The 26,137-nt window shown below is 48.4% G+C and overlaps 2 protein-coding genes across 5 annotated transcripts in view; both read left to right on the forward strand.

Moving 5' to 3' along the window:
- The window catches only part of tmcc1a (transmembrane and coiled-coil domain family 1a), a 39,769-nt gene extending 24,627 nt beyond the window's left edge, over window positions 1-15,142 (forward strand). For 3 of the 4 annotated variants that reach the window (XM_084479502.1, XM_084479503.1, XM_084479505.1), the window contains 4 exons: window positions 9,330-9,587; window positions 10,032-10,738; window positions 11,786-11,921; window positions 12,523-15,142. In XM_084479502.1, the coding sequence (XP_084335628.1) occupies window positions 9,330-9,587; window positions 10,032-10,738; window positions 11,786-11,921; window positions 12,523-12,837 (1,416 nt within the window). In that variant the 3' untranslated portion in view covers window positions 12,838-15,142. Of the gene's footprint in view, window positions 1-8,548; window positions 8,683-9,329; window positions 9,588-10,031; window positions 10,739-11,785; window positions 11,922-12,522 lie in introns of those variants that run through there. The other variant, XM_084479504.1, reaches the window with a different exon arrangement.
- A 1,798-nt stretch (window positions 15,143-16,940) lies between these two features.
- Window positions 16,941-26,137, forward strand: part of plxnd1 (plexin D1) — a 51,176-nt gene continuing 41,979 nt past the window's right edge. Inside the window, 4 exon segments of the mRNA XM_084479842.1 lie at window positions 16,941-18,319; window positions 20,079-20,255; window positions 25,123-25,254; window positions 25,750-25,850. Of these exon segments, the coding sequence (XP_084335968.1) occupies window positions 17,081-18,319; window positions 20,079-20,255; window positions 25,123-25,254; window positions 25,750-25,850 (1,649 nt within the window). The 5' untranslated portion in view covers window positions 16,941-17,080.

Below are 26,137 nucleotides of genomic sequence, written 5' to 3' on the forward strand. Positions count from 1 at the left end.
ATGTGAGCGTGGCATCCATGGACGCTCCCAGCCTCCAGCATCATCACCAGCGTGTTATCATATAATCCTCATCAGTGCTAATCCATCCTGGGCTGTAATCTCAGCCAGCGAGGTCGACGACGAGAGACTGTCTCCGGAGACCGTCTGCGTTACGTCTCTCTCTCTGCGCCCCCAGCGCCTGCCTCCCACTCTGCCTCCCTCCAGGCCACGGTTGCGAAGCCGCTCGGCAATTTGGAGAATGTTTTAAAGGCATGCTACTATGGAATGCGGTCTCCATGAGGCCCGGGGCCCGACTTGGGCCAGCCCGGAGCCCGGGGAGACCCTGACTGACAGGTTATGGGTAGATGAGATCACCGGTAGGGCTGGGATGAGGAGATGTTTTTACTTTATTCCCGAAGCAGGAATGACGGTCTTTCAATGGCTGTTGATTGGATTCTAAGGAACAAGACACATTAGCTTCAGCAAATGTCATGTGCTTGTAAATGGTGCTGTGTCTTTGTATTTTGGTGGGTGTGTGTGTGTGTGTGTGTGTGTGCGCGTGCTTGCGTGTGTGTGTGTATGTGTGTGTGTGTGTCAGCATTTGAGAGCCCTGCATGTGTGTCTGCTAACTCAGTTTCCCTGGGGAGACAACACATGCACTTGAAGAGTTCATTAAGTTAAAATGTTAAATGTCCTTGACAGAGCGGGTTGAATGGGGCCTGTTGATGAAGGCCGGTGATAAAATGGCAGAATTAGTTACGGCCAGTATAAGTAGTAGACAACTACAACGACTGTTTTCTTTAGTCCACAGCAAGGGACTGCGGAAATGTATGTGTCTAAATGTATCTACTGTATTTATGTGTTTTGAAGCCCTTCTTGTATAAGAGTTATTGTATAAGGATTCCTTTCCTTACATTGGTAGCCCCCTCCTCCACCCTCCCACCCCCACCCTCCCACAGCCCCCTGAGTGCTGCCCTTTGCTTCTTCTTCCTGCTTCTTATTCAGAACAATGTTAGAACCAAAACCCCAATGAAGATTCATTCGGGAACCCTTACGAAGCAATGCAAATGCCAAATGCATTACGGTTGTGATTAATGAAAATTATACCACAGCCGTTCTCGTAAAGTGTGATAATTGCCTGTTGGATGGGGCATGCACACATGTCATGTACACATGTCATGGACGCGTACCATGTACACAAACAAGCAAACCATCAGTCATCATATGACTGTAATCTGCAAAGAGGGTTAATCTCAAAGTAAACACGGTTGGTTTAATGGTTTTAACAGGCTCTTTCCTCCTACGTCATCCATATGACTTGAGGAACTTTTGCAGGGACTCAGGGAGCACGTATAGCGGCTTATGTAGTAGCACACAGCGCATAGTCCAAAATACACAACGGCTCATTAGGCAGCAGGGTAATTGCTTGGGTCCTGTGAGGTATGCTGAGTTATTACCAGAGCTTCTAAGCCATGTTGGTTCCCCCTACGCAAGCTATGGGGGGTTATTCATCACAGCACTATGACTCGCTGAAAGCTGATTGGCTCTGACAATCAAGCTGCGAGTGATAATTGAAAGGAGGGACATTAAGGATTATTTTTTTCTTGTCTTCTTCATGAGATTGAACCGCATGCACTTGGCCACCGTTCTGGAGTTGAACTGGCCTAGAAACTCCCAAAAGATGAAAAGACCAGCCACCCCCCCCCCCCCCCCCCAACTCCTCTCTTCCTCCTCCTCCTCCAAGTCCCCGCTCTGCGATTCTCTCACCCCCTACCTCCCCTTTTTCTCCCTTTCTTTCCTTACTTCCTCCCACTCAGTGACAGCTCCTAGGGGGCTGTTTTCCTCCCCTCTGCACCCTTTCTCTTTCTTCACATCCGCCCATTATTCTCTCTCTCTCTCTCTCCCCCCCCTCTCTCTCTCTCTCTCTCTCTCTCTCTCTCTCTCTCTCTCCCCCCCTCTCTCTCTCTCTCTCTCTCTCTCCCCCCCTCTCTCTCTCTCTCTCTCTCTCTCTCTCTCTCTCTCTTGCTCTCTCTTTCTCTCTGAGGATTTCTGCAAACAGATAAAAACTTTCTGAACATTGCTCCCCTGCCAACAGTGAGCTCAACTCTGTCTCAATGCGGACACTGGGTTCGACCGCCCTCGCTCACTCCTTACCGTCACCCCACGTCCACTCAGACCCGCTCAGACACTTTTTTTTGTCTCTCTCTGGGGGCTGCCCTTGTCATACCCACTCAGTAGACTCTATGTGCTGACCCGCTGTGTAATGTGGAATGTGTGTGTGTGTGTGTGTGTGTGTGTGCGTGTGCGTGTGCAGCGTCCGCACAGGACGCTGCACACGCACACGCACACACACACTGAGGAATGGCTGGTAGGAGTTAGCTCCTCAGCTGGTTGCGGATAGCGCCGAGCACGCCCCACCCCTGCACTCGGCGGGGAGGGTCCCGGTTCACTGCTGGTTCAGTGCACCGGGGAGCGCTCTCTATGGATTGCTCTGGACATTTCATCGACCCGCCCCGATCCAGACACTGGGTCTCCTCACTGTCCTCGTAGAGCTGCGTCTTCAGTGGGGTGTCCTCTGGTCGCTGGTCTCCCAGGTTGAGTGAGTGGAGGGGCCTCTTGTCTGCAGGACTTTGTATCCAGTGGCCTCTGTTTTTTTCCAGTGGGTCCAGGGGTCATGGGAGGTCTACTGCCGCTTCTCTCTTATCCTCCCTCTTTCCACGTCGCCTGCTGCCCTGAGGGGACGGACGGACGGTGAGGTAGACAGACAGACAGACAGACTTGAGGTGGCTGGGTGACTTGGCTGGGTTGTTTACATGACCCTTTCCCAGACATGGATGTCATCCTCAATCTGATAACTGCAGAGCCCCCTGCACCACCACCTACCTCTACTACACCTCCCACTACTGTGAGTCTCCACCTGTGCATTGCTGTGTGTGTGTGTGTGTGTGTGTGTGTGTGTGTGTGTGCGTGTGTGCGTGTGTGCGTGCGTGCGTGCGTGCGTGCGTGCGTGCGTGCGTGCGTGCGTGCGTGCGTGCGTGCGTGCGTGCATCAATTCCATTTCATATCTTGGTGAAACAGTCATGTTGTTGTGTGCGTTTTGAAAACACATGCACGTAGGCACACACAGCAGCGTGATTGTTTCACCAAGATATGACATTGAATTGTGCAATTTTTGTGGTGTTTTTACCCTAAAACAACAGATAATCTAACGTTCAAGGCCAGCACTACGATGGGAAATGACTGAAACCAGGCACAACAGTAATGAAAAACATATGGTCTCGAATGGCCGGGCTTTTCAGTTGATTTGATCGTATCCCTATGTCTCTAAAGACCCATAAAGACATATCACATGTATATCACGTAAATAAATCCCGGACACAACACACAAGTACCTCATCTGTTCCCTCATCGATCACGTGATGAAGTCACCATACCTGTTACGGATGAGGTTGTAAGTCCTCCATGAAGAGCCGGGCTGTGTTGTGTAACCGTAGAGCTGGCTGACCAACGGCCCGGGTTTAAGTGGGGTTTTGTGTTGTTCTCACGGGGACTTAAGGGATCTGCGGCGGCCGGATTGGGCCTCCGTTGCAAGCCATGTAGGGTTAAGTTGTCCTGGAGCCAAGCTGCTGGTGTGTGTTTCTGGTAGTTGGTAGTAGGCACTGCAGCCGTGTGTGTGTGTGTGTGTGTGTGTATGTGTGTGTGTGTGTGTGTGTGTGTGTGTGTGCGTGTGCGTGCGTGCGTGGGTGGGTGGGTGCGTGTGTGTGTCAGGAAGATTAAGTGGGTTTTAAAGGTTATTAGTACGACCAGGCGTTAGTGTGTGTACACTCATTTGTGTTTTTTAGTGTCTCTTGCTCAGTGCTACACACAGTTATGTAATATTCCAAGGCTACTGAATAGGCTTCATTGTTGCTGGTCGGAATCTCATTAATGAAGCCCAAAAGTGGATATTCCTCTTTTTTTGCCTGTGTCAAAATCTGCGCTAGAGAATTTTGCACAGTCAGAGGGGACCATCAAGGAATAAAATATTTTTGATTTAAAAATGAAAAGGGAGATGAAAAGGAGGTTGGAAGGAGGATTGATATTGCTAAACATATTACAATAACATAACGATAAAAAAAAAATGTAACCTGGGAAAGTATTTTCTTGTCTGTTTGCATCCTGACAATCATTTAGCTTGTTTTGTAGCATGGATTGTGGATTTTGTGGATTTTGGATTTCTGCCAGAATACTGTGTCTTCTTCAACATCACTCATTGTTTGTATGATTTAAATATTTATGACTGTAAAAATCCTGGGAAGGGTTTATATTAAAACGTTTGAATAGTACCATCTTCCCATATGGTCTCTAAACTCTGACACTTTATTTGATTCTCACCCTCTACGCCTGGCTCTCAATAATCAAAAACATGGAATGAATGAATCCAAAGTGCTCATGTTCTAGCCATAGTCGAGGCAACCTACACTTGTTAGTTTTTATCAGTTTTTGAACAGACTTTGTGATAACTCAAATTTTATCATCATGTTGAGTTATGCACTATCTGACATTAATGATCAAGATCACAGCTCGGTCAAAGCTCGCCCCGGCTAATCAGACGGTTTGAAGTTCAGGCAGTCAGCGATGACGCGGCCCCGCGGAGAGAGAGCGGTTCACGGTGAGGACAGAGGCGGTAAGAATGGAGAGAGGACGGCGGAGAATCCCACAGACAACCAATCAGGGGGCACTTCTCCGTCCGCTCGGACAGCAGAACCAATGGCCCTGCGGTGCGCGCGGGGCTGAGGCCAAGATTCTAAACGACCAAGCCACTCCATCCTGGAGGCCGTCCTTTGTGCCGCAGCCTTTTCATCTCCTGCTCTGTTTTGTACCAACAATAAAAGGATGAGCCGTCGCTTCCCGGCGGCTCCAGGCACCAGAGCAGCGGCACACAGAGATGAATCACCTCTTCAACTTTTCGCCACTTCTTAGAAGGGTGTAATGCGACACTGAGCGAGGGTGGGTGGGTGGGTGTGTGGGTGGGGGGGCGGGGTGGCAGGGACTCGTTCCCAGAATGAGATGGGGTGTCACAGTATCCCTTGTGGATGTATGTCGCCGGCACCTCGCCGAGGGAAACGGGGGAAACTGGAGCCGGAGGTGCAGGAAGCTCAAAGGCACTCGACCGCAGTCAGGGGCGAGTTAACCGACAAGGTAAATATAATAGAAAAGCTAATGTGTTTGAACTTTATTGCTCTTTACGGTAACTGTGATGCAGGCAATGCATACACTATTAACTGACATTCATCAGAGAGAGAGGAGAAAGAGAGAGAGCAAGGGAGAGAGAGAGAGAGAGTATACTGTAACTGTGTCATGGTATCAGCAACAACAAAGGATCTCTTAAGATGTTCATCTTTTTTTATAGTGAAGTAGTAGTATTAAAAACATGACAAAAATAATAATATATGGTTGTTATTTCCCCGGTGACAAGAGTTTGAGAGTCAGGGTTTGATGTCGCCTCTTGTTTTCAAACCTAAATATTTATATCTCTACAGATCAAGGCCAACGCTGTCACAGTAGCACTTTCTAATAATATCTACTGCCACTTTCAACATGGTTTCAAAATAACACTTGACCTGAAATCATAATAATTGTGTTTCTCTCACGATATTGACCTACATTTATAATGCTGAATTGATGCATGGCTGGGCGTCTGCTGCGTCGCCGTCGTTATGTTTTCAGTCCCGTGACTAAAACTCATTTTAGTCGTCGCTGTCGCACTGCTCGATGAGGTCAATCACTTTAATGAGAGATCATTGGTATAATAAATGCCACACTATCTATTCTACTGCTAGATATGCCAATGGAAAGTTGGTCATCAGCATGATACAGGTCTCATCCCTCCACCTGCTGATCTGCTTCCACTCCTTTGTCAGCAACGAAAGCTGATGAAATCTAGCATTTTATAGACGGTGACATCATTTATCCACCAATTATTCTGCATAATTATAATTATCTATAAGCAGGATTTACGAGGTAGAGAATGCTTTGAATGAATGAATGAATGAATGGTTAGTAAAAGTTGCTAGAACTATAATAAATAGTAATTAGTAATTAAATTATAATTACATATTTTCATACTTTCATACTACAAACATACAGTTGATACACCAAACTGGCGGCATAGGTTTTGGGGAAAGAGCAAATGCCAGAGGGTTGCGTCAACCTCCTTTATAAGATGCTCTGTTATACTTCTTTTAGCCTCATCATTAATTGTTGATGTTGAAATCCTGCTTCTAGTTGACATTGGTATTATTGTATTTATTTGAACAATTATATTGTAGTGCTCTCTTGTCATTGTAAACAATAAGCAAGTACTTGTAAATCATTTAGATCTATGTCTAGATTGCCTTCAACGGTAACATTGTACTTAAAACGAGATAATGACAACTGTGTGTGCATGTGTGTGTGCCTGCGGATGTGTGCGTATGGGTGTGATATGTGTGCACATGGGTGTGTGCAAATGCGGGAGCACACAACATGTTGAACCGTCTCTAGTATGTCAACTGTGTTTGACATACAACTGCACGTGTCGCGTACACATGTAACACAGAGAACGGTGGACAAATGTCTGTTTGTTTGAGATGTTTGTCAATTGGTCTGTCTGCAAAGGCTTGGAGAGGCTTTCCACAGGCCTCCTGTGGATGGGAGCTCACTCTGCCCCACAGACAGTTGCACAGTCAAGCCCATTCAGGCCAGTCGGCAGACACAAGCTAGACGAGAGAAAACTCTGCCTTTAGGTGTCTGTGTGTGTGTGTGTGTGTGTGTGTGTGTGTGTGTGTGTGTGTGTGTGTGTGTGTGTGTCTGCAAGGAGCCGACTAGAAGTGTCTATTCCAGTAGGTCTGATCCCCCTTTCCCTACACACACACACACACACACACACACACACACACACACACACACACACACACACACACACACACACACACACATTTCTGCTTCTCCTTCCTGTTCATGGCTCAGTACATAAACATGTTCAGCTGTAATCGCTCTGATAAATAACATCCCCCGTCAGCCGAATCTCTGTCACAGTCACATTTACACATATGAAGCCCTCTGCGCTCTGCTGGGAATGATGTCCATCAAAAACATGGCTGGCCATGAGCCATTATCGAGCTATGCCAACATGACATCACAGTCTCATATTTCAATGGAACCTGTTTGGCAGTGAGACCTTAAGCCAATGACAGGGAATACATACACATTGCTGAATGAAACATCACTACACCCTGAAGAACAAACCTGATCAACTAGTTGAACCATGGATGTGTGTGTGTGTGGGGGCCGATTGTTGCGTTAGTTGTACCTAATTCTGCTTAATGTTTATCATGCTGTGAAATGAAACTAGTTCGATTGTACTGTGTGGGTGTGTGAGCCACTTCATCTTTATCAGAAGCTGGCAAAGGGTTATCTAGTTTGCAGTGCAGAGTAATCAACAGTGTTCCTTTGCCCCCTTTTATCTATTTCTCGCTCTTCAGGAGACCAACACTTTGATTAGGTGTATCATTTAAATTCCTCCTTTAAAGAGTTCACGACCTTTGATACCTTTGATATATACTGCAGTATGTATGGCTGTCTTCCTAGAGAAATATTATAAATTGGCATTGAGAAGCAGTATAATTAGTTCAAGCCAGTGAGACACTGGCACTATAATGTAAAGACCTCCAAGCATGCTCCGTCTCCTCTTCTCCCCATGCGGGAAATGCTATGTTTATATGCAGAGTGCTCAATGCGTCACCTGCCCATGCCCACTGTGCACCGCAATCCTTTTCGGTCACCCTCCAGTGACCTCCGTTTCCTGTCATCGAAGATTTTAATTGTTTTGTTAGACTTTGGGGTTGTTTTAGACACATATTTGTAAAATAAGCAGTGTCGTAGCAGCAGTCCCACATTGGATATTCGAAGATCCGCCCGGATGCAGACAGTATCACACTGCCCTCGGCAGGGAGGCGCGCATTGTGCACGGTACCGGTTATTCTTGTTCTGTGCCAAGAGTTTCTTTTGGCTGGCAACTCAAGAGACGAAGTTGAAGTCGTCGAACCTCATATGAAATAGACATCGCCCTGTAACAGTCATGTCAAACTGGATCGTGTACATTTTTGTCTCCAAGTATTATATTATATAGTATTATATTATATTATATAGTATATATAGTTTCGAGGAATTTCGGGTCATATCAGCGCTTCTTTGTAAAACTTCCCAGCAAGAGAACGCTGACGCAGGGATATGTCAATGGTAACGGCATGTCTGTGAACATTTATTTTTGGTGGAAATGATAACCGTTAAAATCATTATTTACTTTCAACACATTGACTTAACTTATAATTGGTTCCCGGATTTTGCCATTTGGCTTGCCTAGGCGCTATATTTAAAGGCAGCGCGCACGAGCGGATCAACGATGGATGATGTCACCTAGTTTCAGTTTAGAGCGCGCAGACGAGTTGTGGGCGGAGCCAAACAAACGGGAGGGGGACGGTTTCAGGTGAGCTTGAACCCTCCCGACAGGCAGGCGTCAGTTGGAGCACAACCGCCAGCCGGGGAACATACGCCTGGGGGTTCGTGCCTATCAATTTAATGATTTTTAACAGAATTCGCCCGATTGATGAAAGTGGGAAGTACAAAATCTCTTTGGAGAAAATGCATTGGGAACAATTGCTTCGCTTGCGGAATAGGAAGGTGAGAAGCGAGGCGCTCTGCTTTATTTCGTTTTTAATGACAGATTATCACATGTGTATATTGCCTGCTGCGAAGTATTATTTCTGAAGATTGACCTGTATGATTACTGTTTTTACCTGATACCGTGAGCATTGATTTGTCCACAGAACCACTTGTCATCATATTACTCATTATTTTGTCAGCCTGTAGGCCAGAATTGAGGCGGATGCGTCAAACACCTGTATTACCATATTTCGGAGTTAAGGCTTTTGCTTTGGATTGTTAGGCAGAGGTCGATATGGATCAACTGTCTATCTCCTGCTCATTAATTACTTTTAATTGAATCAACTGCCCTGTAAATACTTTACTAATACTTTTTTTTTTCTAAACACATTGTGTGCTATTGTGAAATTGGGTGTGTTTGTGTGTGTGTGGGGAGGTCTTTAACGAAAATGCTTTGTGATATTTTTCACTTTCATTTCTCAAAGAAACGGCGAGGTATCCATTTCACCAAACTGGGATCTAACTTCTTCTTCTTCTCCCCTTGAGGGGAGTTGACCCACAGCAACCGCCCTCCACCGCTGTTCCCCGTCACGAGAGGCCCTGTTTACGGCCTGTCAGCAGAACAAAAATACATCTTCTAACATCCACTTCCTTCCTGTCTCCAGATCGACCGGCTGGATGCGGGCGGCCTGGCCCAGTCCCCGCTGGGCTTGTCGTGCGGGGCGGACGGGGCGCTGGCGGGGGCCGACGACGCCACGCCGGACCCCCAGCGCACCAAGCTGGCCATCGCCCAGCTGCAGCAGAAGATCCTCAAGCTCACGGAGCAGATCAAGATCGAGCAGACGGCCCGCGACGACAACGTGGCCGAGTACCTCAAGCTGGCCAACAACGCCGACAAGCAGCAGAGCTCACGCATCAAGCAGGTACAGGAGGAAACCCCCCCCCCCCGCCGCACGCAGACAAGAGCCGACGTGATCGTGATCTGAATCGAGACGTCTGATTAGGGGTTGGGAATCGCAGGGTACCCCACGATACGATATGCGATACACGGCCCACGATACCGATAATATCGTGATTCTGCGATAATCTATATATTGTTAGACAATCCTCGAACGATATATGACGATATATGACTAACTATGAAAAACAAATGACAGTGAAAAGCTAAAGTGCTGGATTATTGTCATTATTCATGGTACAAACTAGCGAGTCGTAAAAAAAAAAAAAGTATACATATTACATTTTTTTCACGACTCAGAGAGCAGGTGGGACAAAATATCATATTGATATTTTGTCCCACCCCTACGTCAGATTGCCGTCGGCTGATCAGCCTGACCGATGTTTCCCCCCCTCTCCGTTCCCGCCAGGTCTTTGAGAAGAAGAACCAGAAGTCGGCGCAGACCATCCAGCAGCTGCAGAGGAAGCTGGAGCACTACCACCGCAAGCTGCGGGAGGTGGAGCACAACGGCATCCCCCGGCAGCCCAAGGACGTCTTGCGGGACATGCAGCAGGGCCTGAAGGACGTGGGGGCCAAGGTGACGGGCTTCAGCGAGGGCGTGGTGGACAGCGTGAAGGGGGGCCTGTCCACCATCTCCCACGCCACGCACTCGGCCGCCGGCGCCGTGGTCTCCAAGCCGCGGGAGATCGCCTCCTTGATCCGCAACAAGTTCGGGAGCGCCGACAACATCGCCTCCCTGAAGGACTCCATGGACGAGCCCTCCGCGGCGGCGGCGGCGGCGGAGGAGGGGGCCACCGGGGCCGGGGGCCGCTCGCTGGGCAGCGTCGGCCATCACTACCATTCCAGCCCCAAGTACGGCAGCGAGGAGGACTGCTCCAGCGCCACGTCGGGCTCCGCCGGGGCCAACAGTATCACGGGGGCCCCCGGGGGCCCGCCCAGCTCGAAGGGGATCACCCTGGAGAGGAGCCAGAGCTCCAGTCTGGACCTGCTGCTGCAGGAGGTGCAGGACCTGAGGGAGGGCCAGACGCGGCTGGAGGAGAGCCTGGAGGGCCTGAAGGGCCACTACCAGAGGGACTACGCGGTGGTGATGCAGGCCCTGCAGGAGGAGCGCTTCAGGTACGGGAGGAGCAGGAGGCAGGGGGGACGGGCGTCACATGCCAGCGACGGTTGTGTCCGAGTAATGACTTCTACCAAGCTTAAATCATCTTCCTGATCTGAAGATCGGATCTGAAGACATGTACTTATTTCTAGTCATTGTATTAGGTAAAGGAAAGGGACCGTTAACTACTGGCTGTGTTCCACTAAGGGATTATATAAGTCAGCTATGTGACTTGAAGAGGATTGGATAAAGTTAAAATGTATCTATTTTAGTGTTTCGCTTTTTATTGGAAAACTTTGAGAACACTAAGAAAACAACACATACTGGAGAACTTTGAGAACGCTAAGAAAACAACACATACAACACATATTTGTATGGTATGAGACAGTAGACATTAGCCTACTAAAGTTAGTGTAGTTATTAATTTAAGGAGGAGAAGCAGACAGCGGATGAGTGGAAGAGAAGCACCACAAGGCTCAATGTTATACCCTCTAGCTAGGAACAAGACTTTTATTTCCCAGGGTTAGAAAGCCTTTTATTTGGTCTGTTTGGTCCATGTCCACTGTGGACCATAACCCACGCAGTCATTTATGACGTTGTGTTTGTTTCAAAGGTAAGCTTTCTGATTGGCTGAGTCTATTCTGAGCTTGACCTGTAGTGCATTGCGGCAAGCTTGTTTATGTTCTTGTGTGATGAGTACACCATTACTAATCCGTGTTGTCACTGTACACACAAGTATGAGGTCATATCAAAGGTATCTCTGTCAAGATCCAACTTGTTTTCATACTGTCTGGCTATCCACTGCCCTTGCTCATGGGCTTATCATTTGCCCCATGTTATAATGAGTTCAAGGAAATTTTAGCAGGCATGCAAGAGAGTAGTTTTTTTCCACTGATATGGGTCTACTATCGGCCGTCTGGTGGTCTGCGATTGGTCAGTCGAATCAGCAGATGAGTAATCTCTAAGCCAATTATACTCACACGTCTTTCTGTGTGTGTGTGTGTGTGTGTGTGTGTGTGTGTGTGTGTGTGTGTGTGTGTGTGCGTGTGCGTGCGTGTGTTTAGGTGTGAGCGTCTGGAGGAACAGCTCAATGACCTGACAGAGCTTCATCAGAATGAGATTCTGAACTTGAAACAGGAGCTGGCCAGCATGGAGGAGAAAATCGCCTACCAGTCATACGAGAGAGCCAGAGACATCCAGGTATACAGCGCAGAAGAAACCCCCCCCACACACACACACACACACACACACACACACACAGGATATCAAGTCCCATGATGTCCTTTATTTCATTAATTACTCGTCCAGAGTTGATCAGCCAGGGATTTTCCATTAAATCGTTTCTAAACATACAAACGTCCTGACTCATGCTAACGGGAAACACTTTGGGAACAGCATCTATATAAAGTACATGCGCAATCCTGTCCACAATAGCTTTCGATACAGTAATACGAAACTTTTGCATAACTTTCTGCATTAGTCACCTTCCTGCATTTATCTATCCTGGCAGCAGAGGGCGGTGTTATCCTCTTCACATTAACTGTGAAATCCCTGTTGAAACTATGCTTCTCTTGTATGGCTTCTAAAGACAAGACATGTGAACTAGGTATACACAACCCAGAGCTTTCAGGTCTGGATTGGCCTCCCAGATGGCGCAGCAGTGTGGCAAAGGGCAACTTTGCCATCTAATTCATCTTTCAGAAACACTGTGTGTGCGTGTGTGTGTGTGTGTGTGTTCGGTGTAGGTGTGGTTGTCTTCTTTCATAACCCTCTGGCGGTTGCTCCGTGTCTCTCCCCACAGGAGGCTCTGGAGGCGTGCCAGACGCGGATCTCCAAGATGGAGCTGCAGCAGCAGCAGCAGCAGGTGGTGCAGCTGGAGGGCCTGGAGAACGCCACGGCGCGCACCCTGCTGGGCAAGCTCATCAACGTGCTGCTGGCCCTCATGGCCGTGCTGCTGGTGTTCGTCTCCACCGTGGCCAACTGCGTGGTGCCGCTGATGAAGACGCGCACGCGCTCCCTGACCACGCTGCTCCTCATCGTGCTGCTCGCCTTCCTCTGGAGGAACTGGGAGGCGCTCTCGGGGTACACCCACCGAGCGCTGCAGCCCCCCAGATGACCGCCCCCCCAGCCCCGAGTCGCCGAGGCGACGCTGCGGTAACTTAACCACCGGCGGGAAAGGAGGGCGGAGCGCGACCCCCTCGGTTGCATTTTCGAACCCCCGAAAGCGTTGGAAGAAGAATGTACCCCCCGCCCGTTTTGATTTAGGGGGGGGCCGTGAGGACCAGCACTGAACACGAGCTCCGATCGGCTCAGCACACACACACACACACACACACGGGAGGGCCGGTCTGGACCTCAGAGAGAGAGACACGAGCGGGGAAAGGGGGCCGACCTCACCACAAGGGAGAGACTGTGTTTACATTGTAGGTGACGAGCTATTTGGTGTTCTTACTCCTCAACGAACACGGCGTCATACTGTTTTTAGTTTTCATCGAGCACATTGTGATTTATTATAATTTTTTTCTAATGTTATTTTATTTTCAGCATTATTTTATTCAGTACCATGTAGCATTATGGCCCTCTCGCGGGGGGCGTAGTCAGGTATCCGTGGGGTAATTTCACATCTGTGGTCCCTTTTGTAAAGGCATGAAGTAATGATCCCTCGACTGGGTGCCTTCGACACAGAGTCCCCGCACGTCCTTGATGGATGCCTTTTCAATTTCGGATGAAGGAACATTTGCAAGATTTTCACAGAGATTTTCCTCCACCTTTTATTCAAATGAATTTCGCTCAGCGAGAACCTTTCCTCGAACATGAAGGACGACCAAGACTTTTTCAGCGTTTTATGACTAGAGACTCCTTGTGCTTCCTTACTCTTTGTACTAAAAAAAACAAACGATTGCACCGTTTAACATTTCTTTCTTTCTTTCTTTCTTTATTTTAAACTGATAAGAGACTGTGTTGTTTGAAGAAAGGGCAAGAAGTGTGAAACCCTAATGAATGAAAAGCGGTTAGCGGAACCTGTTTGTACAGGAAAAGAAGCTTTGATGGACCACTTTTTACCACACAACCGTCAGATCCCAGAAACTGCTTATTCATACATAAGCAAATATTCTGCCGTCTTGTGCAAAACTTAAGCATGCAAACCTGCATGTTCTCATTAGGAAGAGATTAGAGCGAACGGTTCTTGATGATAGTAATAATGATGACGAGCCAGCGTAGGGGCGGACAACATCGTAGAGATCATCGCCTCAACAATTGCGTTGACCTCGCCGTGTTGCCACAATGTGGGGGAAAAAAAACATGAAATATTTTACTTTATACACCACTGGTGCTTATTCACTCCCAGTTCTAATCGCAACAGAATGGATTGCTGCTCCATATCATCTGTGATCATGTCTGTTAAGATGAACACTGCCCTGAGTGTGTGTGTGTGTGTGTGTGTGTGTGTGTGTGTGCGTGTCTGTGTATGTGTGTAGGAAATTGCCCCATCCTTCAAATGATCTCCCTGTGTAAAAATACTAAAACAAAAAGAAAAGTCTAATCCGTCTCATGTTTCCAGCCTGACGCCCATCTCGGTGTGAGAGGAGGAGAGAGTATCGGAGGTTGTCCTTGATCGTTAATCAAATGACACGACATTGAGGAAAATGTTTCACACTCGAACTCTTGGGGAGATTAGCAGTGGGGGAAATGTCATTACAAAAATTGGACTTTGCCATCTGTGAATAAGGCACGCGTCAGTAAATCTCTCCCTGTTTGTGTATTTCACCCTTTGACTGGAGAGTCCCCAGGTGCGACGCCCGGTCTCATCCTCCGCCCCCCCATCTGGTCAAGGGCAGGGCAGGACGACTGTGCTCTTCTGAAGTTCACTCGCACGCACTCGACGAGTGTCTCGCTGGGAGAGAGCAGCAGATGGTAAAGAAGCATTCTGACCGGACTGTACGGCCGCACTTTAGCACTGGGCCAGAGATAACGTACCCAGGTTCGGGTAAAGGTGGGCGGGCGGCACAGAAGAGTTTTCGATGGAGACTTCGGAGCGGAATGGCTGTTTGAGACGGTAGTCCCGGTCCGGGGGTGAGGGGTACCCTTGGGTCCCGGTTCCCCCTTCGGCTCTGCCTCACTGAGCGACTCATCACGAGCGGCGTTAGGTATTGCTCCACACGGGGACGGGTGGGGTTCGCTTGCACTGAAGTGAAGCGTGCGGTGGCCTGTGTGTTTATTGAGCTCCTCCATGGTGTGGTGGTCGTGGTGAGGAGCAGGGGAGAGTTGACGACGTGGGCCTGACCTTGGACCCTCCTCCCCCCCCAAGTTTGACCTTGCAGTGACTCCTGTGATACAGCAGGTTTAGGGATGTGTGTTCAACCATTCCAGTGCCTTCTCATGTCCTTTTCTAAGTATGGAATAAATAAAGTGCATTCCTGAATAAATTATGGTGAATTGTGTTTTTTTTTAAATAATATATTCGCACAGATTTTGTGTTTTCTTTTTAGCTGCACCCTTTCTTGAATCAGCACGTTCGTGAGGAAACCTCTAGGTGGCGGTATAAAGCCTTGAATGTATTAAAGTGGCTTGGCTTCAGTTCGCCATCCAAGGCGAAGTGTGTGGTCACACACACGCGCTTGGGTATCTCTTATCGGGAAATAGAGTGGTCAGGTAAACTAAATTAGTTATATTGTTAGCTGCGCAGTCTACGCTGAATCTCTTACCATAATAATTTATTTGGCCTCGGTAATATCTATATATCTTGCTATCAATAACTCAACATAAATGGCATCAACATCTCAACGCCACTACACACTAATACGTTCGCACTTAAACGATTGTATAAATACATTTATTAACAACCTCCATCGGTTATGATGTATGATTTCGGTGTATAGCCAACCCGCAGGGCTCAGCCACACCTCTGCCCTGATATCCGATGTCTGACAGCCCTGACCCACAGCAGACCTTATCCCTCCTGCTTATCTCCCTCGAAACGCACGGGATCCCCAAACCCCAGCACATGAGTTACATGGTGCCGGGTGGTAAGGTGCTGGTGGTTTAGTCAGTAAGGGTGCGTGGGGGGGGGCATAATTGTGCGCCTTATCCGAGCACTCTCTCCCCTGGCAGATTGGATGCGCATGGCGGCGCGCCAAGATAAACAAGTAACGCACTTATCAGTCCAAATAGTAGCGCGTCTAGTGGAGGTGTCGGTGTTGCTGGTGGTGGAGGTGGTGGCGGGGCACAGACCCTGTGGGAGAGAGAGAGTGTGTCCGAAGGGAAATCTTAGTTAGGCCTAGGAGTTAAACAGACCCGCAACAATTGAGCGTCAGCTTTGTTCAATGTATTTATCAAGAGATAGCAGCACTTAATGCCTGAATAACTACCCCCCCCCCCCCCCCCCCCCCGCCCATCCCTTCCCATATGACCCAAGGCATATTCCATCTAAGTCGTAACAGAAATCTGAACCTTTTCACGAATTTCTAAAAGGGGAACATGTGTTGCGCTTGAATATTTATGAGCCACAACCGGCGAAAAGCTCTTCAGAGTAGAAGTGAATGTCAAACCCAGGGAAAGGTGCGCTGTTGTGCCCATCTGGTAGCACTTTCACGGCACTTATGTGCCCAGAGCGTATCTTCACCAATCTGCAGAACTAATCCCGCAGACTGGAGAGTGGAGACTATAGCAGAGAACAGGAGGTGGACGAACGACCTGTCATTAACCCGAGGACGAGCGGAACCCGTGAGGCTGAGGAGCAGATCAAGTGCACCCTTTTACAGAAGGAGATCTCTTTCACCCGATGTCACACTTGTCCGACCATTCTTTAAAATCCGCTGTCTCTGAAAATAAATGAAGTGTGTGTGAGTGTGCGGTTATGGTCTATGGAAAAAAAATATATGTTGCGTAAAAATGTTTTAATATCAAAACGCAAATGCGTTTCTTGTGCACCAGAATCGAGCCAGAATAATGTTTTAACCAGATCCAATTACAATAGTGGTGTTCTAATTGGGGAGCTCGCGCTACGATGTGTAGAGACAGAGAGGGGGGGAGAGACGAGAGAGTGAGTGTGTGTGTGAGAGAGAGAGAGAGAGAGAGAGAGAGAGAGAGAGAGAGAGAGAGAGAGAGAGAGAGAGAGAGAGAGAGAGAGAGAGAGAGAGAGGGTGGGGGGGGAGACAGAGGCAGCCTGCGCTCACAGCTCTGAGCTGTGGCGAGGAAAAGGAAGCACGATCCGCTTCATCACGTCACTCTGGGTCGAGGCGTTGAGCAGGAAGCAGCTTTTCCTCTAGGATTGTCGCCGTAGGAACAAACATTGCATTTCTGTCTTTACTCAATGCACCCCTCGGCGCAGAACACGCGGAAGCCGGCCAGAAGGAAAAATGCCTCCTTCGACAGAGATGGTAGTCGCCCTGCTCCTCGCGGTGCTCCTCGCGTCGGGAACGCGCTGGAGTGCCCACGGCCCGCGCCTCGCCAGCGCGCTCCAGATCCACGAGACGTTCGCGTCTCCGAACCGCACCAATAACTTTGTGGTGGACAAAGTTTCCAGAAAGGTGTATCTGGCCGCCGTGAACACCATCTACCAGCTGAACGGCACGCTGAGCCTAGAGGTGGAGAAGCGCACGGGGCCAGTGCAGGACAACCTGTTGTGCCACGCGCCGCAGCTACCCCAGGCGCCCTGCGAGCACCCCAAGTCCCTGACGGACAACTACAACAAGCTGCTGGAGCTGGACCCCGAACAGGGGGTGGTGGTGGTATGCGGCTCGGTGTACCAGGGCTTCTGCGAGCTCAGGAAGTTGGAGAACATCTCGGAGATCGCGGTGGAGTTCCCGCCACAGGGGGAGAAGACGGTGTTTCCGAGCATGCTCAACATCGCCGCCAACCACCCAAACGCTTCCACCGTGGGCCTGGTGTTCAGGAGCCACGGGGGGAACACCCGGCTCCTGGTGGGGGCCACTTACACCGGGGCCGGCACCGCGTTCTTCCCCAAGAACCACAGCAAGGAGGACCTGCGCTTCGAGAACACACCGGAGATCGCCATCCGCTCTCTGAACATCAAGGATTTATCCAGACTTTTTACCTATGACATCAACCCGTCAGAGGACAACGTGTTCAAAATCAAACAGGAGGTTAAAACTAAAAACAAACTCAACTTTGTCCACGCGTTCGTGCAGAAGACGTACTCTTATATCGCGATCAACAATGACGCCAAGACGGGCCACAAGGAGAGCCAGCCCAACAGCATCCTGGCGCGGATCTGCTTGGACACCGATCACCCCAGAAAGTCCAACTCGGGCCCCGAGAGCAGAAAGCTCACGGAGTCCTACATCCAAATGCCTCTGCAATGTGGATTAAGTGGGAACATATACAACCGGCTGCTGTCAGTGTACCCCGTGGACATCCACACCGACCGCGGCCAGGGCGCAGAGTCCTACCTGTTCGGAGTGTTCTCCAGGTCGGACAGAAAGTCTGCCCTGTGCGCCTTTAGGTTCGGGGACATTGAGGAGGCGATCCGGCAGGGCCGGAGGAACTGCTCCAACTCGCCCAGCAGCGACGTGCAGGTGCTGGACAGCGTCATCCAGGGCTCCGGCGCAGCCTGCATCCAGAAGGGAAATCTGGTGGTAAGCAGTGATTACAAAGTTTCATAGAAAAAAAGAACACAAAGTGGACTATTTTCATTAACCATTAGATTATATATTTGCTATACAATTAATTGTCATCTATGGCTAATTGTGATGTATTTAATTCAGGCGTCCCAACCCGGGCAATGTGCGGATAATTATACAATAGTAGCCTATATCTATTAATCCTTTGTAGCCATGAATTAATTGCCAATTAAAACCTCTCTCTCTCTCTCTCTCTCTCTCTCTCTCTCTCTCTCTCTCTCTCTCGCACGCGCTATCTATCTAGGCTTAAGGGGCTATAACAATTAAATGACCCCCGTCCACGTGGGGGGTCTAAAGGTTTAAGGAAACAAACGAAGGTCACGAGTCGGAGGCGTCGTGATAGCGGACCCTTGGTTACACTGGGAGGGCTATGGGAACGGCACGATCATCCTGCTAGCTCTCACATCCGAGGGGTGGGGGGAGAGAGAGACAGAGAGAGAGAGAGCGGGGGACAGAGAGAGACAGAGAGAGAAGAGAGACAGAGACAGAGATAGAGACAGACAGAGAGGGTGAGGGGAGAGAGAAGAGAGACAGAGAGAGTCATTTGCATAGGGAGAGATGAAAGGGAATCCAAGTAGATATATAAAAACAAACTACAATAATTTCTATTAAAAGAAAAATACTGTTTTGATTTGTGGTGTTTTGAGTGACAGTGTTGAGGCTTGTTTTTCTGTTTGGGTGTCTTTACGCTGTGTAAGGTCACCTAAAGACGTCCTCCCCACTGGGTTTGTGTCGTCTATACTTCACACTCACACGCGCACACACACACACACACACACACACACACACACACACACACACACACACACACACACACACAAAAAAAAAACATTTCCTGGGTAGACACCGGCTCAGTTTGTTTTTTGTATTGCAGTTGTTTATAACGTTTCATCTTTTTGTGTATCAAAACATAGCCCTGGGCTGGAGTTTACTGTGCGGATGAAATCCTTTTTTTGTAGACAAGGGCAACACTAGCATGAGAGCAAAGACACAATTTATGATAAGAGTCGAGAGGCTGGGGGTGGAGAGCTCGTGGGAAAGAATGCTTTAAATATCAATCACAGTTTAATTCCGCTTTTGCCTCTGCGTGCTCTAAAATACTCTGAGAAGTCCCCATAGATATCTGTGCTTATCCAAGCGTTCCTGTGTAGTCATGCGAGCGTTTTATCGTTCCAAATGAGATTCTGACCAATGTTCAGAGTTACCAGTGTCTAAGCCCCTATAAACCCCATTTTATGACTTTCATTCTGTCAAGGTCATGTAATAATGGACAAGGTCAACGTAAAAATAAAAAGTCTCTGTTAAGGGCAGATATGGTGTTTTCTTAAAGCTACACATTGTCCTACAGTCAACACACAAGGGGGGAAAGCAATAAAACGGTTTCCTTCTCCGACTATTCCATATTTAACCCGTTTTGCCCCTTCACCTCCCGTTTCCTGGAGGCACTCCGCAGTGCGTCGCGTCCAAACTCTCCCGTGTATGTCCCATGTATAGTTTAAATCGGGGGTTCATCCATCATCCCTCTCTTTCTCTTCGCGCTGGCACTTCGTGTTTCCTTAAAGTTACATGCTGTCACACCGTGAAGACACTACAGGGAGATCCAATGAAACTGTTTCAATATCTACGGCTTGTTTTGAACCTGAACCATGGTGATGGATTGCTGTGGTTTGACTCCCGCTCCATGTCTGGTCTGCTCTTTCTCTGTGTGTCGTAGCTCCAGCCGGAGCAGCTGGACTGTGGGGCCGCCCACCTGCAGCACCCCCTGGCCCTGCGCAGGCCCCTGAGGGCCACACCTCTCTTTGAGTACACGGGTCTCAGCTCTGTCGCCGTGGACAGCGTGCACAATCACACAGTGGTGTTCCTGGGCACCCACCACGGCCGGCTGCGCAAGGTGAGGCTCAACTGTGTGTCCCCGTGTGTGTGTGTGTGTGTGTGTGTGTGTGTGTGTCTGTGTGTGTGGGGGGGGGGGGGGGGGTTAATGTCCAAGTGTGTGTGTGTGTGTGTGTGTGTGTGTGTGTGTGTGTGTTTGTGTGTGTGTGCGTGTGTGTCTGTGTGGGCATGCTTGCGTTTGCGTGCATGGGTGCATGTGTGTGTGTGTGTGTGTGTGTGTGTGTGGTCGAATTTTTTTTTTTTCATGCATTTGCACCCAGCACACACTTCCAGCTCTCTACTTATCTGCTTTGTATAGAGGCGTTACACAACACGCAGTATGGCATTACACACACACAGTCCTCAGGGCTTCCATACACAGTTGGAGAGCTGATAGGTTGCCACGGAACGCTAGTATTCTCGAGCAGTGGGAGCCCTTAAGCGCCGACTATAATACTGACAACATTTTTCTTGGTGTTAGTTAAGCCCTTCTGATGAAAGACTTCCAGCAGTCGGGGAGCAGGCTGGAATGTGGGCTTTAATCTGCTCGTTTCTCCGCTCAGACACCCCGTATTCACCCCCCCCCCCGCCCTTGCCCACACACACACACACACACACACACACATACACAAGCCTCCCACCCATCCACCATCCCGGGCTGTTCGTGGTGGACTAAGTAGTCCTAATCATGTTCACTAATGTTCATCAGGCCTGGTTATTCTCCCAGAGATAACCAGGAGCCGGGCTTTAACAAGACAGACTCAAGGAGCGTGACTCAGCCGTCCCCCACGTAGCACATCTGTCCACCCCCCCCCCCCTCCGTTCACCTCCGTTCCAATTAAGGCCGGCGCATACCTTTTGTTTGTGTCTCATCAGCCACATTCCTAGTCAGCCCTCACTGAGCAGCCTGCATATGCAGCCCCCCACCACCACCACCACCGCCACCACCCCACCCACCACCACCCCCACCACCACCACCACCACCACCGCCACCTCCAGCCCAGACTCTATAAAAAACCCCTGTGCCAACTCGGTGACTGTACACCATTCTTACATCCCATGGGGGAGGGAGGGCGGTGGAATCGGTGGGGAGAGAGAGAATGTACATTTTAACGACTAAACGGCTATTGTTGCTTCATCGTGTTTGCCTTTTTTTTTTTTTTTTGGAACTCATAAAGGTTGTTCTCCCCGCCAGCCCCTCAGACAACAACATGAGCTGAGCATAATTGGTTTTGGTCTTGGAAAGTTTTATGCTGAGATTGTTACCATCCAAGCGATGGTACAACTGCCGTGTTACTTCTTTGTTTGGACGTGTGTGTGTGTGTGTGTGTGTGTGTGTGTATTTGAGTATGTGGGTGCATGACTGTGTGTATAGGAGGGTGTGTGTGTGTGTGTGTGTGTGTGTGTGTGTGTGTGTGTGTGTGTGTGTGTGTGTGTTTGAGGCTACATTTGAGTTTGTTTGTGTAACTATGTTTGAGTCTGTCTTTATGTGTGCTTGTGGGGATGTGTATTTGTATGTATGTGTGTGTGTGTGTGTGTGTGTGTGTGTGTGTGTGTGTGGTGAGAACGTTTATTCAAGTACGTGTGTTTGTATGTTTTATGCGTGTTGGCTTGCGTGAATGTCGACAGAATATGTCACAATTTTTGTTTAATAAGAGGTCGGCCATCACAATTGTCTCTGTGCCTCTCTGTGTATGTTTAGATGTTTCACCGGATCCACAGGGAAGCCTGTGTTGTCTTGTGTTTAGGTGTGTTTAACCTGACCACTGTGGACCTCATGATTATGTGCTAAATGTGTTTTGCTTGCTTGTACATCCACCTCCTGTTTATGGCTTTAGTGCGTTTATGGGACATGCAGTCATTTTTCGTAACCCGGGGCCATGTGCATGGTGTGTTTATGGGCTTGGCGTATTGCGCATGTTTCTTATGATCCCCACTGAGAGTGTGTCAACAATGACCTGTGTGTTTTTGAGTGTCTGTATCTTTGAGCGTGTGTGTGTGTGTGTGTGTGTGTGTGTGTGTGTGTGTGTGTGTGTGGGTGTGAGTGTGTGTGTGAGTTGGTGCGTGTGCCCCTGGGGCATAAGGCAGTAACAGGGGATAATGGTGCTGTTAGCGTGTATAATGCGATTCTGACGACGGCGTCGGCTCCGTCTGAACACAGGGGACGAGTGGTTGGGATTCACTTAGCCTTCCCTCACTGCTTTTTCCAGAGTCCTAAATGGAATAATTTGTAATTACATGTATTTTTTTTTCTAACAAACTCTCCCTCCATTCTAATTACAGCCTGCTTCAAGTTTTTCCTCTATAATCATGTCCACCTTTATCCAAGCTGTCCACCTCCACTTTCTCCTCCTCCTGCTACCTGCACTTCTCCCAGCTGTCACCTCCTCTCTGTCTCCCCTGGCCGTGTTATCTCATGCAAACGGGACCGCACAGGGCCTTCAGAGTGTCATAAACAGCCGTTTTATCTCCTCTCTGCCTTCTCTCTCCGTTCCCACCCAACTTTTTTTCCTTTTTTCGATACTCTTGATGCCCTTGTGCTACTACACACACACACACACACACACACACACACACTCAAACGAGCAGTGCACACACACAAACACAATCAGGCATATAATGGCAAACACACACACACACACACACACACAAACACACACAGATGAGCAGTGCACTCACATACACACACAGGCACACATGACACAAACACACACACATGACACAAACACAGAAAAGAAGGAAAACAGAGGCAGACAAAATGGCAGCTGAATGCTCCATGCTTGAATAGATTCTTTCATGTACAGACACACAGATAGGCTACAGAGAGAGTCAGAGTGACCTGCCAGTAGAGCAGGTGCCGCTGTTGTGTGACCTGGCTGTGCTCACTGCCATATCTCTCTCTCTCTCTCTCTCTCTCTCTCTCTCTCTCTCTCTCTCTCTCTCTCTCTCTCTCTCCCTTCCTCTCCCTGCTCCTATTGTTCTCTCACTGTCCAGGTGTATAGTCTTTTGTTTACTCAAAAACCCCTCTTTCCTCTGCTGGTGTGTGTGTGTGTGTGTGTGTGTGTGTGTGTGTGTGTGTGTGTGTGTGTGTGTGTGTGTGTGTGTGTGTGTGTGTGCGTGGGTATGTGTGTGTGTGTGTGTGTGTGTGTGTGTGTGTGTGGGTGTGTGTGTGTGTGTATGTATATTTGGCCTATATCTCCTGTCTTGCTCTAAGGCAGAGTGAGTAAAGCTACATCACAGATGTATTGTCTGGTCGGTCGGTGAAGCATGTTTGTTTGTTTGGATGTTTGTGTGTGTGTGTGTGTTTTTGCGGGCGTCCTTGTGTTTGTATATGATGATGGTATACTGTATGCATATGTGTCTTGTTGATGGGGTTTACTTTTTCCATGTGAGATTGTGTATGTGCCTGTATAAATGCAATACATTGTATTTATTTTGTGTAAAAAATGTGTATAGAATATATATATAGAATAACAAAAATACATTATTTTCTTCAGGATAATTGTTTAATCGTTTTGTTTATTGTATAATTGATTGTTTAATCATTGAATACATATAATAATCAGTGTGTATGTTTGTCTGTGAGCGCCAGGGCATGCATGTACGTGAGCGTGCCTGTGCCTGTCTGGATATGTGTGATAGTGTGTGTGTGTGTGTGTGTGTGTGTGTGTGTGTGTGTGTGTGTGTGTGTGTGTGTGTGTGTGTGTGTGTGGTCAGAGTACATAAAGCTATCTATGGCCACAATGATTCTACTGCCAGTTCCTCAGGATGTCTTCAAAAGGAGAGAAACTTCAATAACTCTGAACTGAGACGTCACCAACTCTGCGTGACAGGAAGTCTCAATCAGTGGCATTTGTTTTTCCATGGACCACTGTGTGTGTTGGTGTGTGTACGTGTGTGTATGACTGTGTGTGTGTGTGTGTGTGTGTGTGTCTGTATCTCTATGTGTGTATCCTAGTTCATTATCTTTGTCTGTGTGGAAGGCCAATGTTAGTAAATCACAGCTTAGCAGAAAGTAATTGTGCACGCTACTTGAACAATGGCCCTTTGTAAACCCGATGCAGGATTTAGTAAATGTTGAAATAAAAAATTGCACATGAAAACAACTTTTTTCCGCATGGTCACAGACTAAATAATGTGTAGAATGGCCACAGGGGTCCCATTCTCTCTAGCTTTATTGAATAACAGTTCAGTTGTGTGTGGATTTCTGTGTGTGTGTGTGTGTGTGTGTGTGTGTGTGTGTGTGTGTGTGTGTTTGTGTGTGTGTGTGTGTGTCCCTAATTTGCCTCACTAGGGTGACTAAGAGGGTCCCTAAGCTGCCTCACTAGGGTGACTAAGAGGGCCCCTAAGCTGCCTCACTAGGGGGACTAAGAGGGCCCCTAAGCTGCCTCACTAGGGTGACTAAGAGGGTCCCTAAGCCGCCTCACTAGGGGGACTAAGAGGGTCCCTAAGCCACCTCACTAGGGTGACTAAGAGGGTCCCTAAGCCACCTCACTAGGGTGACTAAGAGGGTCCCTAAGCCGCCTCACTAGGGGGACTAAGAGGGTCCCTAAGCCGCCTCACTAGGGTGACTAAGAGGGTCCCTAAGCCACCTCACTAGGGGGACTAAGAGGGTCCCTAAGCTGCCTCACTAGGGGGACTAAGAGAGCATTGGTTGAGAGATTCTCCGGCTGGCCTTGAAATCAATAACAGAGGTTCAGGAGCCAATCTTTGGTAGCCATATTAGAGGTGCTCGGCCTTCAATAATTGAACGAACATCTGTTCCTAGTTGGAACCTTAAAAGATGAGTACACATCCATGATATCCACAACTAATTCAAATCAATTTAGTGACCAGCCAGCACATCTGTATCCTGTCCTCTGTCTCACTCTTGTTGTCTGGTTCCACAGCTGACCTTCCTGAAGAACTTCACCTTGGCCAATCAGTGGACCCTCAAGCTCCCGGCCAGCCAATCGGTCCACCCCATCATGACCTTCGATCCAAACGACAGCAACTTCCTTTATCTCATGACGTCTCACTATGTAAGAACATATGTACATTATCATCCTACAGCCACTATCACTTATGTCAACCTTCCTGATATTTAGAGATACGTATTAGAAACAAAATGTGTTTCTGTGGCAGACAAATTTCGAATAATAGGTTTTGACTGCAGGTTGTGGACAGAATTAGACAATGTAAATTCTGTCAATAGGTTAGATATGTGGTGTGTCTCACCATTATCTAGCGTGTTCATCATGGATCTTCGGAGAGGTGGTCTAGGTAATAGAGTGAATAATTTGGCTGTAACACACATGATTGAAAATACCCCAATGGCCCTACGTATAATTGTATGTTTGAAAAGGTCAATACTCTCATTAATCGCAATTTCTTGTCTGCGTTTTTCGGGTAATTGTTACCCGTCTCAGTAACAATTACCGCAAAATAATTGTTTTAATAAATCCATTATTTTTCAATGTATGTGTGTGTGTGTGTGTGTGTGCATGTGTGTGTGCGTGTGTGTGTTCTGTGCACAGCTTCTGAGGGTGAAGGTGGCAGAATGTGGTCGCTACAGGGACTGTAATGACTGCCTAGGAGCCGGCGATGCCCACTGTGGCTGGTGTACCCTGGAGAATAGGTAAGAATATATTATCTCTCTCCCTGTCTCTCACCTGTCTCTCTCTCTCTCTCCCTGTCTCTCTCGCTCTCTCGCTCTCTCCCTAACTCTCTCCTGTCTCTAGCTCGCTCTCCCTGTCTCTCTCCCTGTCTCTCTCTCTCTCTCTCTCTCGGTCTCTCTCTCTCTCTCTCTCTCTCTCTCTCTCTCTCTCTCTCTCTCTCAATCACTATCTCTCTCTATCTATCTATCACTATATCTCTCTCTGTAGCTGAGCTGAGCTGGGCTCTCTCTCTCTCTGTCTCAATGTG

The sequence above is a fragment of the Micromesistius poutassou genome, assembly GCF_964030765.1.
Source record: "Micromesistius poutassou genome assembly, chromosome: 15".
Lineage (NCBI taxonomy): Eukaryota > Metazoa > Chordata > Actinopteri > Gadiformes > Gadidae > Micromesistius > Micromesistius poutassou.